Below are 20773 nucleotides of genomic sequence, written 5' to 3' on the forward strand. Positions count from 1 at the left end.
AATCTCTCTTGATTTTTTTTTTTTTTTTTTTAATGCATTAAATGATATAATGACAATTAATTATCAAAATTCAATTTAAAAACATTATTTTTTTTTATTTTAAGTTTGAGAAACAATTTTTTTTCATTATTTCAGTTCAAATCAGTGAATGCTTACCATTTATTATATTATAAAACAAGCAAATGCTTGTTTTATATTATTATAAAACAAGCAAATGTTTTGTTTTATATTATTATAAAACAAGCAAATGTTTTGTTTTATATTATTATAAAACAAGCAAATGTTTTGTTTTATTCTTTTTAAAGGTTGTACTTTCCTTGTTTGTATTTTTTTAAAGAATGATTGTGAATTTTATTATTTTTGTATTTTATAAGCAGGTAATATTATAAATAATAAACATATTTAATATGGAGAAATGTGACGTTGGAAAAAGTCTTAACATCAATTGCCACAAAACTGGATTTTCTAGAAAACAAGGTTTTGTTCAATTCAAAGATCTTTCTTGTGAAAAACAAGAAACCATTTATAAAAAATTTTATATTTTCAACTTTTTTAAAAGCTTAAAACTAAATTTGTTTCTTGGGTAATATAAAGATTTCCCTAGACTTGGTGAAATATTTGCAACAAAATAATGCTTATTTAAGCCCAGGTTGGAAATTCTGCAGTAAATATTACAGAAAAGCAGTAGAAACAGATGGAGATTTAAATTCACAGGAGGAATGGGAATCAAAAAGTGAGAAAAAAATCAAGCTAGATACCACTATAGAATTGTTGGAATTTCACCAGTCAAACTGAAAAGTCTTTCAAAACACAGCAAATGTAATGCATGAAATGAAAAAAAAAAATTTTAGAGACTGACTCTTATCACCTTAAGGTGCAAATGTTAACACTCGCACCAAAATCATGGACACGTACAAAGATATCCAGCTACTTTGAAGTGTCTGAGTATCTTGTTTGAATTGCGAAAAAAGTTAAAAATGAGCATGGAATTCTATTATTGCCCAAAAAAAAAAACTGGAAACCCACTTTCACCAGAAACAGTTAATTTAGTGATTAACTTTTATCAAAGTGATGATTTTTCAAGAATGATGCCAGGAAAAAAAGATTTTGTAAGTGTTAGGAAAAACCAACATGTTCAAAAAAGATTATTGCTACTCAATCTTAATAAATTACATGTTGCATTTAAAAAAAACTACCCTAACATCAAAGTCAGTTTGTCAAAGTTTTTTACTCTTAAACCTAAATAGTGTATTAATGTGTCAGTTACTCATAATGTATATGTATGCATACATCACCAAAATACAAAATTTCTCATTGATGCCATTAGGTGGAATAAAAGTTATAAAGATTTTATGGCATTGACTGCTTGTTCGCTTAAAAATGCAGAATGTATGTTGCATTGATGTAACCAATGCCCTGGTATTGAAGCATTAAAAAGTTTTTTAGTGCAGGAGTTTATGGACCATGAGCTAGAAGATGTAGCATTCAAGCAATGGCAGAGTACCGATCGTACAACGCCACTATTACAATCATTGCCACTAGATGAATTTAATGATTTATTATGTGACAGCATTGACAACCTCACCACTCATTCATATATTGCAATAACACAAAGTAGATACTTGAAAAACTGTAAAAAAAATCTAACCAAAACATTAATATGAAAATTATTAATATGTTGTTCAGGATGAGGTTCAAAGTTATCACTGGAGTAAAAGCCAACATTCACTTTTTACAATTGTACTTTATTTTATAGAGAAAAAAGTTCTCAAACACAAATCTTTTTGTTACCTTTCAGAAAATGTTAATCATGACACAGGATTTATTTACAAGACTCAGGAAGATATAACTAGATGTATCAAAGAAAATCTACCTGATGTATCAAATGTGAAATACTTTCCTGATGGTTTTGCAGCACAATTTGAAAATTTTAAAAACTTTATCAATCTTTGTCATCACAGTAAAGGCTTTAATTTAAACACTGAATGGGTATTTTTTACTACCAGTCATGATAAATCCCTCTGTGATGGCATTGGTGGGACTGTTAAAAGAGTAGTATACCAAGAAAGTCTAAAACAAATAACTATTGGGCAGATTTTAGATGTTAATTTAATGTACTGCTTTTGTAGAGCCAAGATAAATGGAATTTGTTTTAAATTATTTTCTAAAGATCAAATTGACCAAACACAATTAGAAAAAAAATATTTAGGTGGAAGAACAGTTCCTGGCACAAGGATGTTTCATCATTTATTCCAATTGCTTCAAACACTCTAAGTTATAAAAAAAACAAGTATTGATACATGTATTGAAATATTTGATATCATTCCAAAAAGCAGACATAATAAAGAGATTTCATTGAACATTAAAAAAATGGATTATATTGCATGTTTTTATGACAGATTTTGGCGGGTAGGGATTGCTGAAGATGTAAGTGAGCTTGATATAAAAGTCAGATTCATGCATCCACATGGACCAGGTAAAAACCTCTTTTAGCCAATGAGAAATGACAAGTGTTGGGTGCTCAATTCTGAAGTTACATGTCTAATTTCTACACGCACAACAAGGTCGTACATAAAACATATCTGATTTAGATTTAGAGAACATAAGCAGTTGGTTACAAAAAAAATTAAACACATTTAAAATAATTTTGTTGTAATTTTATTTACCTATTTTGCATTTAGAACTTGTCTTTCTTTTTTTCTTTTTTTCAAATCCTTGGATGGAAGGCTGAGAAGGGTTTAAATAAATCCCACTGTCCACCTTATTATGTCAATCACTATATTAGTATTAATCTTCTAAATAATACCAAAAAGATATTATTGTTAAAATGTTTTAAAAAAGATTTTAATATTTTTGGTTTTTAAAATTTATGGTTTTTAAAATCATAAAAAGATCTTAGTTTTGAGTGCTTACTTTAAAATAAGAGGTAAATATTTAAAAAAATATTGTTTCTCAAACTTAAAATTAAAAAAAAATAATGTTTTTAAATTGAATTTTTATAATTATTTATGATTACATCATTTATTGCATTAAAAAAAAAAAAAAAAAAAATCCAGAGAGATTAGGGGGGAGGGGGGGCAGAATTAGTCAGAGGTCCCCTGGCCCTCCCTTGGTCTATTACTATAGACATTCTAAACTAGTCAATAGATAACACAATTTGATGTTTTATTTGATGTCAATAAATAACACAATTTGATGTTTTATTCAAATAATTGTTTTAAAAAACATTTCATTTGCTTTCGTTACAAAATTTAAATTTTTCTATAAAGACACAATTTTTAAATGCAAATTTTGATCAAGTATTAGAGAGACAATTGATGAAACTAATTTTTTTCAGCTGACCTAAGATAAAATAATGATATAAAATTAAACTTTTTTTTCTGGATTTTGAGCCACAGCCTTCATTTTACCTCCCAAAATCATGAATTTATAAGTCAATAATTTTGAACAAAATTGGATAAATAAGGCATTTCCTGAGACAATCGAGTCTTGAGGGTGCTCTTTTTGAATTCCTCAAGTTAAAATCTATTGGGGTACCAAACTTTAGGAAATTTCCCCAAGCCATTATGAAGATACTATATGTCAAAGTTGCTTTGTAGTCGCTTCAGATAATCACTAAAATGCTGAGTCACCATTATTTTAACTGACGATATCTCTGGAACCCATGTGTATTTTTAACTAAAATTTTCACAGTTATTATTTTTTTAGTATGGACTGCAAGTGAAGTAAAAACGAACAAATTCTGAAATATACGGGTATCATTGTCTGGATGATTTCATATGGAATGGGCCCTTTGGTAAAAAAAAAAAAAAAAAAAAGGAAAAAAAAAATGTCATAAAAGCTCATAAGTAAAAGCCCATAAAAATTAGTAACATATAAAACACAGTTAGTTTAGCTTTGGGATTTGTTTTTGGATAAAAATTGAACTTTGAGGAAACAAAGTGTATTGCTCAGACTCAAAATTTGTTGGAGGGATGGTCTCCAGCAAATTAAACAATAATTTTTGTCTATATTTCCTGAGCAACGCACTTTTTAAATAAATTCCAAGTAATCTGAATTCACAAGGAACCTGAAACATCTTCATAAGAAACCTGAGTAGTAAGTAAAATTAAAGTTTATCCATAAAGAGTTTGTGGTGCTATTTTGTTTGGGTTAAGATCAGCATTGACATTAGAAAAAAGGTCTAATTTGTAATAACTGCAAATTAAATGTGGAGAAATGTTCTTCAATACTTTTCTGGTTGAATCTTTGACTTTGAAAAACTGTTGAAATGCTGACAATAGATTTTCCAACCTTTTGTTCTACAGTCAAGGACAAGTGAAACCTCTGCTCCATGATGTTTCTTGATTTCTTCTTGAAAGGGCATCATTTTTGGCCAGGAATTTTCAAAGTAACTTGATAATTCATCTGACATTTGTGATGCCATATTGCAACTGGACTTTCATATTTGGAATAGGAATGTTTTTTTACTCCTGGCAGCACCAAAAAAACTTACTTCAGTGTCAGATTCAGATTTGTAACTGCTAACATCCTTGCTGCTTGTTTCTTCCAAAAGCTTTAGAAAGCTTCATCCAAAACTGAGCAGACATTGCTCTCACTAACTTTCAAACCAAATTCTGCTACATTTCCAGTGACAACTGCTGCAGCATTTTCAGGCAGCAGAGATCCAGAAATCCATGCCAAGTCCAATTTCTATTGTTTGTTTTTTTTGATGAATATTAATATTTGTGTACTTTCAGTTTTTTAAAAAAGCGTACATACTCATCATAATTGAAAAGCGTTTTCAAATTTTCACTAAAAATATTTTTTAAGGTAATTCCTCACTCCAACTACAAACTTTTTAACTGACTGAATTGTTTGTTAGTGATTATTTGAAAAATTATAATCCTCTTTAGAAATTGCAGTTTTAATTTAAGAGCTGTTAACAATGGCATTAAAACAAATTTCACTTCTCTAAGTCTTTGTATTCAATAATTTTTTTGATTCTGCAGCAACTTTTGTTGTCAACTTTTTCTGTGTTTCTTTTTTATTCTCTTTTTCTTTCTATTTTTTTTTTTATTTTATTTTTTTTTTTTCCAATTTTCCAAGCATCTGACATTTTGCCCAAAGACAAATCAAATTGATTGATAAAGACCACAATAAAGAAGTCACAAGAAATGCTTAGACAAAACTAAAACAATAGAATCAGTTTCCAAGCAAAGCAAACAACAGATTAATTGATAGGATAGTGATAATTAAATTCTTAGTTAAATTTTTTATTAATTCATTTGTTTATAATTAAATAAACAAATTAATTTACTTGACAAATAAACTTATCTATTTTTAGTTAATTTATTTGTCAAGCTATTTCCAGCAATTTAAAACATTTTCAAACATTTTAGAGCATTATTAAAAAATTAACATTTTCCACAACTTACTGATTCCATTGATGTCAATGGACTTATTGTCCATGGACATTGATGTCAATGGACAAATTGGGATATGAACATCATCTTGATAGATGAAGGTTATTCATCAATTTGAGAAAAAGCAATTTGAAAGCTCCTAAACAATGGCATTAAAAAGAAATAAGCTCCTGCTGTACATACATTTGACTTAAAAGAAACATTTGAAACTATGAAGGTTCTAGTTAAAACTCTCCAGATATGAGGACCATAAGTGGAGGTCATATGTATAGACTTCAAAGTGATTACTGTTTTAGTTGGTATGCAGCTTGGCTATACTAAGCATGTGTTTCTTGTACTTATGGAATAGTCAGGATGGGGTAAATCACTTCAAGCATGGCTGATTTAAAAAAATTTCTCTCCAGGACAATACAATCTTAAGTATGTTCACTAGTGAACCCTGAAAAGGTATTTCTTCTAACACTTCATATAAAATTGTGTCTTATGAAAAACTTTTGAAGGCTTAAAGTACTGAGAGCAAAGGATTTCAGTACAAAGGAAAATAGAATTTAGCTCTCTAGCTGGCATTCTATGTAAAATTATAGAAGAAATGAAAAAATTGTATGATTATAACTAACATTATAAGTTAAATATTGAATTAAACCATACTAATATAATGAACAGCATTTATATATACACAGATATGTATATAATTAAAATATGCAACATTTACTCACCTATCTCTATATCAACACATGACGCCTCAATTTTTAATTTATCTGAATTGTCTCCAACACGGTTTTCTGGTACTTGGTTAATAATAATAGCATCTTGGCTAAATAACATCTAGAAACCAAAACCTTCGAGATACAAAAAGGTATAAACGTATGAATACCATCTCATGATAAAAGTAAAAAACAATAGAAAGCTTTTTTAGTAATCATATCGTGAGCCATGCTCAGTGCATCTAAACTGAGTATTTGTATATAGACATACTACATACAACATTATTAGAGAAATATACTTTTTATATTTTTATATTATTGATATATACTTGTTAATTAAAGCTTTATGTTGACAGAGGTAAAGAGAAATCCTAGTAGTCTCAGATAAATTTAAGTATAGTTAAAGACAATTAAAACTCATTAACATTTTTATGTGCGGGGAAGCTAATTTCCCGCCATAAGGTAATGACAAGGATATTTAACTAGAGGTTATACTTTAATTACGGCAATTTGTATGATTCCACAGCCGAGAGTTGATAACTCCTCCCGGCGGCAAATTAACTTTCTGCCGACTTTTTTTGGAGACGGAAGCCAGCTGGCGGTCGTTGAAAGAAGATTTTTCGGAGGCAAGTTGATTTAAAGACCGCCCCCAGTGGCTTCCGCCTCCCGATTGGCAGCAGCTGCCAGAATTTGTTTTTAGAGGCAGAATGCTTTTGAGGCCGCCGCCAATCGGGAGATGGAAGCCTCTGGCGGCCACCGTGTGAAGATGTTTTTGAGGCATTATGATTTGGAGACCGCCTCCATAAGCTTCTGCCTCCCAACTAACGGCGAACGCCATACTGAAGTTTGCATTTTAGTCTTCCGTCCACGGTACATAGAAACATGCTCTAAGACCTTGCAACACATCCCCAGAAATTTTTTTTTTGATTATCATCTGAAAACATTTCCTCATTCAAAAAATGTGAACGACAACATTTTTATGTAGGGGCCTGGAGAGAAATCACATATTTTAGGGGAGTACCCAGGAATTTTGTTTTTCAAGATAGGTAACTAAGAGGCATGGGGCATACTCAAATTTCTAGTATGTTGATACTGATGTGGAATGAGGATGACTTGCAAAAAATTAGGGTAACAGGAGCTAAACCAACCCCGCCCCGACCCCTAACTGCCCCCTTCCTAGAACTACGTCTCCTTTAGTCGTGAAAATTTTTTTTTGTTCTATCATAAACTAGATCAAAGTTCATCGACAGATTTCAAATTTCATCAAAAAATCTCTTTTCGTTTAAGAGTTATAACCATGCAAAGCTTAAAATTACCTCCAATTACCGACTGAAATAACTTTAAATGGTCTTAAAGGGGATAATATGAACCATTACTCTTTATCTTCCTAAAATTATTTAACAACACACATTAAAATTTTAAAAAGTTTTGTTAATGTAATAAATAGTATAGTTTAAGATATAAACTATTTATTATAGAAATTATCTATCATCAAATTCTAATTCTAATAATTATACATTCAAGAAAAAACTTTATTCACTGTAATAAATAGATACAATTGAAATATAATTAAAATTTTTACTCTAAACGTATCTCAGTTATCCTTATGTGGAGCAGCATTTAATATTCACAACAAGCCTTCAAGAATTGCACTATGCATCACTAAATAGAAATAGGACTTTAGACACATCTTTGAGGAAAACAAAAATATGGCAAAATTGAGTCAATTTGAGGCCAATTGATGCAATTTTTCCTCAAACATGAAAGTTTGGGATTCTTATGTTTCAACTTTTCTAACAACTAGTATTTTTTTTTTTTTTTTTTTTGCAAGCATAAAAAAAACATACTGTTTGATTATGTAAAAAGATCTCAGAAATATCAGATTGGCTACCACCAGCACCTAAAATGTATCATTAATAAAATTAAACGATAACATTAAATATTTAAATTTAAAGATATACATAGCTTTCTCCAATATTTACCTTAAGAACAGTTATCAGCTTAATCTTCTTGCATTATAGCTTTTATACCTCTTGCATTTTGTTCTTCTTACAGTATAGGTACATGTCAGATGTCATAAATAAATAATTAGCTGTATCCCTAGTATTTTCAGCAAAAGAAGTTAATCGTGCATGACCTACTCCTGCAGTTTTGTTGGCTTTGTTCCTGGCAAACTTCTCTTGAATAAAACTAGTAGTCTCTTTGGCAAGATGACAGGTTGCATCTGGACTATTTGGATTACAATTTTTCCATAGTATCATTTTTCCACTTCGAATCTCCAACAGTACAAACACTATACACAGTGGAATCATCCACACCTCTCTTCATAGTTGCTGCATTCTGAAATTCAGATTGGTCACTCTGACCATCACCACCCACTTTGCAAATAACATATATGTTATCACGTTCCTCCTGTGCTAAAAATTTAATAGAATTATCTTCATCCTCCAAAAGATACTCAAACACTCTAGAAACTGAATGTTTGATCATATTAAATAGACTACATTTTACTTCAGTTTCTGAATATTTCACCTGCTCTGGATATGTCAATTTTTTGTATTCTTTTAACTTGGTTAAACCTGGAGGAACAAGATGATGATTTTGTGTAACAATTTTTTTAAATTCAGCCCATGTTCTGTCTGTTAGTCTCAAATTGCAAAAAGTATGCGATGATAAATTTGGACCAAATAAATTAGACCTGGGTGCAGTAGAGGGATTAGATGCAAACCTTTTTACAGCATGTTCAAGTTCTTCTAGTTCTTTTCCCTGAAGATTATTAGTTCTTTTACGTTTCATCCTACTCGTAAGTTCTAAAAAAGATTTTCTAGGTTTTGGTGCTTCAGATGTTCCTATTGTTACAGTATTTCTCCTAAAACATGTATAAAATTTGTGTACAACTTTTAACTATATATATATATATATATATATATATATATATATATATATATATATATATATATATATATATATATATATATATATATATATATATATATTATAATAAACTTATACTTCAAAAGTTTTGCCCAGGCTTTAAAATTTTTTCTTAAGAATATATGCCTTAGGGGAAATGTATGTGCTAAAAGTTGACGAAGAGTGAATGTAGCCATTTTGATAGTTAACAAAAATCATCGCAAGGTAAAACTGAATCAAATAAAAACTTACCGGAAGTTATTGAACTACGGAATTTTCATTTACTTCACAGAATTTAGTCGGTTTTTGAATAAAATTCACAGTAGTAAAAATGATTTTTAAGCATGAGGTCACAGAGGTCGCCTCAATTTTTTTGCATAGCAGTAAAGTCAATTCGCAGTAGCTATATTTTATTCAAAAAAAACGAGGCGACCTCTGTGACCACATGCTCAAATCAATCAATGTTTAAGAAATCAAAAAATCAGCAAAAAAATGGTATGCCAAAACCCTTTTTTTCTATTTCTAGTTTTACATTCAATTAAATACATGATTATTTTAATTTCGCATAAAAATAATATAGAAATTTAACACTTATCATATACTTTGAAAGGATTTTAACAAAAATGCGAGTTTTTTAAAACCTCAAAAAAACCCTTAAGATGTCAAAAGTTTAAAAAAACTTAAAATAATTTTTTTTTTATAAAGAGTTTAAAACTAAATGCAAAAAAAAAAAACTTAAAAAGTTTAAATATGAAAAATCACTAAAAAATATGTACAAAATCCTATTTCCGCTAAGCGATGCATAGTGCGGTGTAGCACCTCATTAAAAATCCTAATAACTTATGTGTATTTTTAAATATCTGCAGTAAAATGCTTGGTTTGGCTTCTTTACTTATCCACCGAGCAAAAAAAGTCTGGTTTATCAAGTCAGATTACAGTTTTCTGTTATTCTGAAGCTTTTAAAGTTGACAATTTTCTTATTTTTTTTAAAAAATGGGTAAAGCGTGTAGAATAAAATCAAGAACAATAATTAAAAAAAGGAGGAGAGGTTTCTGGCGCTACTCCACTTTCTCCCCCCCCTAATTTTATGATTGATTCTGATAGAGAATTTTATGCTGATTAAGAATCGTATAAAAACATGGGTCTCAAAATCAACGGAAAGTGCTCTAATCTGATGTTGAAAGTACAAAAATATACCACAAATCGCTAATATTCGCCATCTTGAATTCACTAACATTACGGTTGATATTGTTTTTAACCGCAAAACATTGCCAGCCTGGTTTTTACTATAAGGAATTTTTTCTGGTTTAATATAGATAGCGATTCCACGGCTCAACGAAAAACATCTGACGTTTGACAAAAAACACGAAATTTTCTTTTTATTTTCTTTTCTCTTTTTATAACAAGTATTTATTTATGTTTTTTTGAAGAATAGATTCTAAGGATTTGTATACAGAAATTATGTATATATATATCTATATTCCTTCGCATATTTTATGACGTTTTTTATTTTTATTTTCGCGACGTAAGAATCATTGTATATGTTTATTTGAATTATAAAAAAATCGTCTGGAATGGCTAATATAGACGCGTAAGTTCTTTCCAGAGCTATCAGGCAGACGATCGAGTTATAAAGTTATAAAACGTGTCGCTCTTGCGAAATTGCGATTCCTTCTTATGAAATTTAGTTTTGTAACAGAATTTACGATTATTTTTTCGGTTATTTTTTTTTTTTTGTTATTAAAGAAAAAAATTAATTGGAAAGACAAACTTTCATGGAGTAATAAAAAAGGGCTTTCTTAATGTTCTTTGCAAAAAATGTTCTTAATAATTTTGTGTGGCTATGAAAATAGCCGTTTTTTGATTTACACAACCTTAGGCATGAATTATAATGTATGTTACGTTTGATGCACACAGGATGTCAAACAGGATATGCTGTTAAAACTTGATCCCAAAAGTGAAAAAACCGGTGTTCGGAAAATCTCTGCATCCACATAAACTCGGATAAATAATCAGCTACCATTTCGCGATTAGTTGGCCCCATCATTGATTTGAATTTTGCTTTTGCTCGACACCACATAGCTTCCACGTGATTTGTTGTTACACCTGTCTGTGGATCTACAAAGTTGAGGGTGTGGTTAACGGTACCATGTAAATATGCTGGAGCTTGCAAATCATTATATGCTCTCCACATGTCACTCCAGACAATAGAGCCAGGAAGTATCCATTGATGTATGATAGGAATTAATGTTGCAGCATCGCGGTTCTGGACAGGAATCAAAAAGCCTTTCTTCGTTGCAGGTTCATACCCACCAAATATCCACTGCTGCGGGATTATTCTACCAACTTGATATTTTCTTCGACAAAAAACAGATTCATCTATTTCAACAATGCACCCTGGACCGCCTATTGGATCAGGGTTATTGAGGAAATATGAGACGCAAATGTCTCTGCAAAATTGATTCCAATCAACAATGGTGCTGTCGTTTCCGATATTTAACTCTTGCCTTAAATCACTTATTGATAATCCCCGGCTCTTACCTGCACTTCTACTCCAAGCGTAAGTTAAGCCCAATATTTGCCACAATTGTAGGTGAGATTTCTCAAAGAAGCTGCCTTTTCTAATGTTAAAGGTTCTTTTGCAGCGCTTGACTGGACATCTCCAAATAACTTGATCAACTGACCCATTCTTTGTTTGCTGTGTGCAGGGCACGTTACATACACTACAATTCATGCTTTCAGCGAGTAAACCATAAGTTCTGCACCAGTGAATTGTAGCTTCGATATCGTATTTGAATTTTGCTCCTATTTCTGTCAAAGAAAGTGAGTCAAAAACGTCTATTGTTGGTCTTCGAAGAGCCATGATATGTAGATAAATGAAGAAGCAGAAAAACTATTCTGAAGCACTCCTTTTTATATGACAAACATAATGAAAATGAATTCACGGGGGGTTAACTTGAAGTTTTAAAAGAAAGTCAATAGTTTTAAAGAATTATTTTTATAATTAAAAAATTTTTATCTTGTTTTAAAGTGAATTGTAAAATATAATCAATGAAAGAATTTTTCAACTTATTTGACAAAAGTTTTAAAAGACACTCAAGCTAACAAACTAAGAATCCAGTTGAAGCAAATTGACGCGATAAGAGTAAATGCCATTGAGTTTCATTACCTGGTAAGAGAAAAAAAATGCGGTCCAATACACCTGATTATGAAACTTAACGCACCGGTTCTTTGTTCTTTTATTCGAAATCTTTTATATAAAAAATAAAAACCAGGCTGTTGATACTTTGAAAGGATAACTTTTAAACAAAAAAAAATCACTTTTCAAGATGGCGAATATTAGCGATTTGTGGTATATTTTTGTACTTTCGACATCAGATTAGAGCACTTTCCGTTGATTTTGAGACCCATGTTTTTATACGATTCTTAATCAGCATAAAATTCTCTATCAGAATCAATCATAAAATTAGGGGGGGGAGAAAGTGGAGTAGCGCCGAGGTTTCTTAGGGAAGAAATTTAACATTCTTGACAAAGAAAATATTGAAATGGAGTTAAATGATAATCCTTCTGTAACAATTTTGATTGATTAAAATAATGCAACTGTCAATAATAAATCTGTAAATAACGAATCTGGATTAAATTTATTTTCTACATCTGTATCTGCGAAGAAGGTAAAGCCAATTGAATGTTCCAGAGCTTTTACAAGAATGAAAATATCTGGATATGGCATTATACCTGATATATTTAGTGCTCTAGCATGCCCTCAATGTGGCGAGTGTTCATCCTTGTCATTGTCCGAAAAAATGCAAGACAAAAAAGGACTTGCCTCTAAGTTACTTATCAAGTGCTTTAACTGCAAATATGAAAATGAGTTTTATACTTCAAAACAATGTAACAGAGGATATGATATTAATTGTAGAACAGTATAAGCAATGCGTGCACTTGGACAGGGACATTCTGGTATAAAAACATTCACCACTTTAATGAATATGCCACAACCAACGACTCAAAATAGTTATGATAAGTTAGCTGTGAAAATAGGTGCTGTCACATAAAAAGTTGCTGAGGATACCATGTTTGATGCAGTAGCAGAATTGCGTAAACATGTTGCTAATGATGAAGTTTTTGATATTGGTGTGTCGTGTGATGGTACTTGGCAGAGAAGAGGCTTTTCATCATTAAACGGTTTTTTAATATTGGTATGAAAGTTTTAGTGTTAGTTTTTGAACAATTAAATATGTTACCAGGTGCTTTCATGGTTAAAGGTTCCAATAAAATAAACAATAAAAGAATAAAACAATCTAATTATAGAATGAATGAAAAGAATAAGTTGAGGCGACAGTTAAATAGAGCAAAAAAAATTTTAAAAAATGACAATAATTTGGAAAAAGAGGGTATAACTTATGAACCAGGAGGATTTTAAATACTGTTTTTTAGATTTAATGAGGTTAATGATTGCTTTTTTATACATTTTTTTGTGTTAATTAATAAAAAAATTGTTATTTTGCTTTTTTCTCAGTATGAAGTATTTAAGACGCTGGCCAACATTGCTCGCTAACCATTCAAGAGCCATTTCTAAAATTTTCAGTGGTTGTTTATTAACTGGTATAGAGTGTTTTAAGTTGAATAGTTTTTTTTTTTTTTTTTTTTTACACCTGCTGTTTATGCTGTTTTAGTACCATATTATTGAATATTGGACTTTGACTTCAAAATACCTAATTTTATATTTGTAAAAAAAAATTCTGTTCAACTTAAAACACTCTTCTGCTCTATATAAACACCATATAAAAATTTCAACTTTGGTTATTTTGCTTCCTGCCCACAATATTGGCCGGCGTGAAACCTGTTTTTGCTGTTTTTTGGTAATTTTTTATGGTTTCCATAGCAACATGTTACCTTTTTTTTTTTTTTTTTTTGGTACTTTTTTCTTATTTTCTTTATATATGCTATAGATCTGACAAATTTTTTTTTTCTAAAAATTGATTTTAAAATTAGAGGGGGTTTCTCCCTTAATTTTTAAACAAAATTTTTTTTTTTTGATGCAATTTGAAATCTGTCGATAAATTTTGATATAGTTTAATATAAAGCAAGTAAAAAATTGAAAAGGGTTTTTAGGAACCATACTCTAGGGGAGGGCTATTACGGGTCGAGTAGGGTTTGCTACAATCACTTATTGCATTAAAAAACAAAATTTCTGGTCTTTATGGTTGGATCATGATTGATATTTTACATTTCAAAATCATACTAAACGTTTGTTCATAGGAGGTTTAATATTTTACTTTTTACAAACTACATTCCTGCAAATAGAAAGCTACTTTTAAAGTGCTTGTAGTTGTAAGCAACAACCGCGTTTTTTAGCGCCTCTCTGTAGTTTGGGCTGTGCTCTCCAACTTTTCTCATTTGCCAAAACTGATTGCAATTATGATGAATGGATTCGAGAGTTTGTTCGGTCTAGTAACCTAAGCCTATAGAATATAAGAAGGACGAAAGAAATGTTTATTTAATAAATATTCGTTGTAATTTATGCAAATTTTACGATTCAACTGTTGAAATAGAGTATTTAATTACTAAGATTATAAATTATTTTTTATCAAATTTAAAAATTATTTTTCATGCTAAAGACTCCACCTTTCATGTCAATTAATTCGATAATATGTTGCTCAACTATGTGTACCTTCAACGGAATTGTAGCCCTTAGATTTCTATAGCTCGTAGAAAACTCCTCTAAATTTTTGACATACGTGGAGCTTAATGATTTTACAAAACAACCATGGACTATTTTTTCAAAATCTCTAACTACCTTAATGTATTTGGCAGCGGAAACTCCAAGAAACTCTAGGCTCTTGAAAAAACAGTTCAAAGCTGTCTACGTTTTTGAGGAACTTACTGCAAGCATTGCCTTCTAAACGATGCTGCCCTTGGTAGGACACTCTGCAGATGTTTATCTTAGACAGATGTTAACTAACAAACTGTAACCTACACTCCTTGTTTTCAATTAAATTTTTTTCAATCTCTTTTAAAAGTTTCTCTACAACACCTAGCAGTATATGTAGAACAGGAATATTTACAAGTTCTAGCATTTTTTTGTTTTTGTCGCCTTTTTAAAATTTAAAAGAAAAAAAAAGGACGTAAATGTTGTTAATCGGGGATTAACAACATTTACGTACTTTTTTCTTTTTTTAAATTTGCACCATCAGCAATCCACAATCTACACAAAGACTCTAGAGTATAATGTTCAGCTTTTTGAAAGTCAGGAAATGACGTCACGCAATACTGACAAGGGTGCTTTGATGTTGCAGTTTGTTTTCCAACCATTTGAAGAAAAACCTTTAGATCTTCAGATACTGTGTAATCTAAGGATAAAATGTTTAACTTATCCGAAATTAACCGCAAATTATTGTATTTTTTGTTCAATGAAGGCAAAATGGCCAATATCATAGTTTTGTGCACACTTAAGTCTTTAAGATCTTTGCACGCATATCCGTCACATTTGCTCAGTTTCTTTGGAACTTTATTACTTTTTAACTCCGGTTTTAGGGTTATTGACAGCGTAACTTTAAGGAATCCCTGCCCTCCATCTACACCTAATTTGAAATCAACGTCATTTTTTCCTCGACTTCTGTGATGAAGTACTATTGCTGCAAGCTCTTCAATGTCATTGCAATACACAATAGGAGTATCTTTTTCTACCAACTAACGGGTGACAACTAAAAAACGAGACTGGATTTAAAGACACATATCTTCTCAAAGGAATAAGATTTTAAAAATAGGAAAACTGTTTTAGAAGGTATTTTTATTCTAGTTTTTAAATATTTTATGTATTTTTAGTTTTTATAGAAAAATGAATAAAAAAATAAATTCAAAACAAGAAGAGATTAGAAAACGTGTGTATGAATTTTATTCAAATTACAAAAATGCTGGTAAAAAGTTCACTTATGACCACTTTAAAGTTGAGAATATACCTAAAAGTACTATCTACAAGATAATTAAACGTGCTGAAAGTGAATCTGGGTACCAAAGAGTTCAAGGAAGTGGAGTAAAAGCTAAAAAAATGACCAGGAAAAACATTGAAAGGCTCAAACTCATGTTTGACCATAAAGACGGAGTTTCTCAACGACAGGCAGCTAAGAAGTTCAACTGTACTCAGCAACACATTAATAAAACATTAAAAAAAAGAACAAATATTAAGTCAAGAAAAAAAATGACGATTCCAAAACGCTCTGACCAGCAAAAAGCAGCTAGAACTAAGTGCAGTCGATTATGTCAGAAATTCAAAAATCGTAAACCAATCATTGACGATGAGTCTTATTTCACGTTAAATCACTCCAGTATCAATGGAAATGATATATTTTATACTAGTGATGTAAAATCTACTCCATCTACAGTTAAATACCAAACAAAACAAAAGTTTCAAAAGAAATTACTTCTATGGATTGCTTTTTCTGAAAATGGAATTTCTCGGCCTTATTTTGTACCAAGTGGACTGGCTGTAAATCAAAAAATCTATTTAAACAAATGTATTAAGAAGAGACTTATTCCATTCATCAATAAGTATCATTCAGATGGTGCATATGTATTCTGACCAGATTTAGCATCATCTCACTGTTGAGAATGATAACTACGTAATTATGTAATACAAATTACGTAAGTGCGTTCATGTGGAACGCATTATAAAAAACGTGCATAAAAATAGGAAAGAAGGACTTTAAAAGAGATTAGAATTCGCGTTATATTAAAGTTGTATAAAAATATCATTATTGACTTATCTTAAAATAATATATATAATCAAACATATAAAAGGGTTATATTGCTTAAGCGGATCACAACAATTGGCGACGAAGATAAAAACATGGCAAAAGCAATTAGTAATTTACCAGGTATAGAACAATTTATTATAAACGAAAATGATACAACAAATATAGATAAACGCTGGGAAATATGGAGAGAAGATTTTGAGCTATATATATTGGCGACAGGAGTTACGCAAGAGGCGCAAAAAAAGGCATTATTGTTGCACTTAGCTGGAAAAGATATAAAAGAAATATACAAAACTCTAAAAGGAAACGATACTGATCAATACAATGCAATGTGTGAAAAACTCGATCAATATTTTAAACCAAAAAAAAACATTACGTATGAACGATATATTTTTAAGAACATAAAACAAAATGAAGAGGAGAGTACTGTGAGCTTTGTTACTCGGTTAAGAAAACAAGCCGAATATTGTGCGTTTTCAGATGTCGCTGAGGCAGTAAAGGATCAATTTATATCGGAATGTCATTCTGTGAAACTCAAGCAAAAACTTCTCAAGGATAGAGAAATAAACATTGATAAATGTGTTGAAATTGGTCGCAACATGGAAATATCAAAACAACAAGCAAAAGAAATGTCAAATAAGAAAACAAATCAATCCACAGAGGAGATTGACGTGGTAGATCATTTTAAAAAATTAACTATTTCCAGAAGACAAAAACAAGCAACAGATTTAAAATCAGGAAGTAATCAAAGTGAAAATATAGGTAAAAGAGAAAATGACTTGTTATGTTTTTGATGTGGCGAAAAATATTTTATTGGACATCAAAAAGAGTGCAAAGCTAATGGGAAAACATGCTATAAATGTCAAAAGAAAAATCATTTAGCCATTTGTTGCAGAAGTTTTTCAAAAACACCTTACAGGACAATACAGCAAGTTAAAGAGATAAATAATAAAAACAAAAGTGAAAGCAGCTCAGAAAATGAATTAGAGGAAGCGCTTGCCCTAACATTTAGTTCAAAACAAAGAGGGCAATCCTATAAAACAAAATCAATAAATGTGCTGGTAGAAAATGTTATAATAAAAATGGTTATTGACTCAGGTTCTAGTGTGAATTTGATTGACAAAAACACTTTTGAAAGGATTAAAAACCACAATCCAAACTTATTACTAAAAAAATCATCAACAGTAATATTTCCCTATGCTTCAACGCCTCTAAAGTTGATAGGTTGTTTAAAGGCTGAAATTGAAACAAAAAACAAAATAACTACCAACAAAATCTATGTTGTAAATGAAAATAATGCTGGAAATATCATGGGAATTGAAACAGCAAAGGAGCTGAATATTTTAAAAATTGATGAAAATGGAAACTTTATGCTCAACAAAGATAATGGTGTAAATACAGTGGCTAAATCAAATGAAACCAAGCAGCACTTTAATGTGTGTAAAAGTATTGATGATGAAATTAAATCTCCACTAAATCAAAAAGATAATAGTTTGCATTATTTTGATGCAAATTGTAAAGTGACTTTGAAATTCAAAAATGATTTGTTAAAGTTGATTGCAGATTATGAAGATATATTCAAAGGACATGGTAAGCTAAAAAACTTTCAATGCAAACTGCATGTAGATGAAAACATACAACCAATTGCACAAAATTTACGTCGCTATCCTTATCACCTTCGAAAAGATATTCGAGCAGAACTAAGGCGTCTTGAAGAGGCTGACATTATTGAAAAGGTTGAAGGACCGCAAGAATGGATTAGTAATTTTGTAATTGTACCAAAAGCAAATAAAACGGTACGATTATGTCTTGATGCTAGAACCATCAACAAAGCAATTAAACGCGAAAGATACCCAATACCTACATTGGATTCCATAATAGATGAGATGTACGGTTCAAAAATATTTGCTAAGTTAGACATGAAAGAAGCTTATACTCAGTTAGAGTTAGATGCCGAGTCCAGAAAGATCACAAATTTTCAAACAGATGAGGGAGTTTATAGACACAAAAGATTAGTATATGGTATTAACAATTCATTCGAGATTTTTCAAAATACTATGGAACAAAGTTATGGTAAAATAGATGGAGTAAAGTTTATTAGTGATGATATTATAATATATGCATCAAATGAACAAGATTTGTTAAGGAAGTTAGAATTATTGTTTATCAAAACACGTGCATTAGGTTTAAAGCTAAATAAAAAAAAGTGTATTTTTGCTCAAAAGAAGATAAAATTTTTTGGTATTGAAATATCCAAAAATGGTATTAATCCTGATCCAAACATATTAGAGGCTATCAAGAATGCAAGACCACCAACAACCTTAAGTGAGCTTCGTAGTTTCCTGGGTTTATGCACATATGTGTCAAGATTTATTAAAGACTTTAGTGAAAAAACAAAAGCATTACGTGAACTATTAAAAAAAAATACAAAATTTAAGTGGGTCAAAAAACATAATGATGCTTTCAATATGCTTAAACATGAGTTATCAAGTGAATCAGTGTTGGCTTTTTATGATCCGCACAAAGAAGTACAGTTAATTACTGATGCAAGTAATCATGCTATAGGAGGAATACTCTTACAAAAAGAAGGTATTGGAATTAAACCAATCTGCTACATAAGTAGGTCACTGACAGCAGCTGAGTTAAAATATAGCATTACAGAAAAGGAAGCTCTTGCTTTGGTATGGGCAATTGAAAAATTACATTTGTATCTGTATGGAAAAAATTTTAAGGTCGTAGTGGACCACAAACCGCTCAAGTTTATTTTTTCATCCAGTTCTAAAATAAATGCACGCATTGCAAGATGGCAAATCAAATTGCAGGCATATGATTTTGACATAATATATAAGAAGGGAGAAGAGAACATTGCAGACTTTATATCCAGAAACTGTATCCCAAATGAGGTACCCAATGAGTCAGATGAAAATGAAGTGGCAGCTTATGTAAACTTTTTAGTGACAAAAATGACACCCAAATCAATATCAATTGAAGATATAAAAATGGAGACAGCAAGAGACATCAGTTTAGTTGCAGTAAAGAATGCATTAGTGTCTGGTAAATGGCATGACAACCCAATACTGGAACCATATCGTAGATTTCAAAATGAGTTAACTGATCATGAAGGGATTATATTAAGAGAAACAAGAATTGTCTTACCAAAGTCTCTTCAAAAAAGAGCTTTACAAATTGCACATGAAGGACATTTAAGTGTTGAAAAATGCAAAGGATTATTGCGTCAAAAAGTGTATTGGACCACTATGAATAGTGATATTGAATCACATATTGAAAAATGTCTTGGATGTCAGGCCAACTCGCGCATGCCAGGTCCTGAACCAATTAAAATGTCAATTTTACCAGAACATGTTTGGGATGAATTAGCGATGGATTTATTTGGACCATTACCATCAGGAGAGTATTTATTTGTTATAGAAGATATATATTCCAGATACCCATTTGTTGACATAATGAAAATCACAACAGCACCAAGTATCATAAATAAACTAGAAAGACTGTTTTCTATATTTGGTTATCCTAACAAAATAAGAAGTGACAATGGTCCACCATTTCAAAGTGAGGCTTTAAAATTGTATTTTGAAAATGCTGATATAAAGCATATTAAAATAACACCGCGATACCTGCAAGCAAACGGTATAGTAGAAAGATTCATGCAAGTAATAGCGAAAACAATAAAAACAACTCACTTTATGGGCAGAAACTGGAGAGAGGAACTTCAATGTATGCTTCGAAATTATAGATGTGCTCCTCATGCTATAACCGGAAAACCACCAGCCACATTGTTATTCAATAGAAACATCAAAAATAAATTTCCTTCAATAACAGTTGAGAAATCACCATACGATAAAGAAGTGAGAGAGAGTCAAGATAAAAAGTATGCAAAAGTAAAAAAATACTTTGATGAGAAACACAACGCAAAGGAGAGATATGATGTTAAAGTAGGAGACCAGGTTCTTGTAAAACGTCATGAACGTGGAGG

General features: G+C 30.7%; 3 protein-coding genes and 1 pseudogene across 4 annotated transcripts in view; 1 reads left to right on the forward strand and 3 right to left on the reverse strand.

The window, feature by feature from the left end:
• The window catches only part of LOC145187981 (uncharacterized), a 433414-nt gene that overhangs the window by 36055 nt on the left and 376586 nt on the right, over window positions 1-20773 (reverse strand). The window contains exon 2 of the mRNA XM_090065933.1: window positions 6122-6261. Coding sequence (XP_089922059.1) covers window positions 6122-6230 — 109 coding nt within the window. The 5' untranslated portion in view covers window positions 6231-6261. The remainder of the gene's footprint in view (window positions 1-6121; window positions 6262-20773) is intronic.
• LOC149893085 (uncharacterized) lies at window positions 377-2683 on the forward strand (annotated as a pseudogene).
• On the reverse strand, window positions 8200-9405 carry LOC149893086 (uncharacterized). Of its 2 annotated transcripts, XM_090066130.1 has the most exons (3): window positions 9275-9405; window positions 8642-8978; window positions 8299-8526 (listed from the first exon to the last, which is right to left on the reverse strand). In XM_090066130.1, the coding sequence occupies exons 2-3, from the start codon at window positions 8903-8905 to the stop codon at window positions 8434-8436; spliced, it is 357 nt and encodes a 118-aa protein (XP_089922256.1). In that variant the 5' UTR covers window positions 8906-8978; window positions 9275-9405; the 3' UTR covers window positions 8299-8433. The 2 variants fall into 2 exon arrangements, with proteins under 2 accessions (XP_089922247.1, XP_089922256.1); XM_090066121.1 differs by having other exon boundaries at window positions 8200-8978.
• On the reverse strand, window positions 10944-11885 carry LOC149893087 (uncharacterized). Its single transcript, XM_090090450.1, has one exon. The coding sequence runs from the start codon at window positions 11883-11885 to the stop codon at window positions 10944-10946; it is 942 nt and encodes a 313-aa protein (XP_089946576.1).

This window comes from Hydra viridissima, unplaced genomic scaffold (genome assembly GCF_058129835.1).
Source record: "Hydra viridissima isolate aposymbiotic clone 2 unplaced genomic scaffold, HvirCarnegie_v1 scaffold_1, whole genome shotgun sequence".
Classification (NCBI taxonomy): domain Eukaryota; kingdom Metazoa; phylum Cnidaria; class Hydrozoa; order Anthoathecata; family Hydridae; genus Hydra; species Hydra viridissima.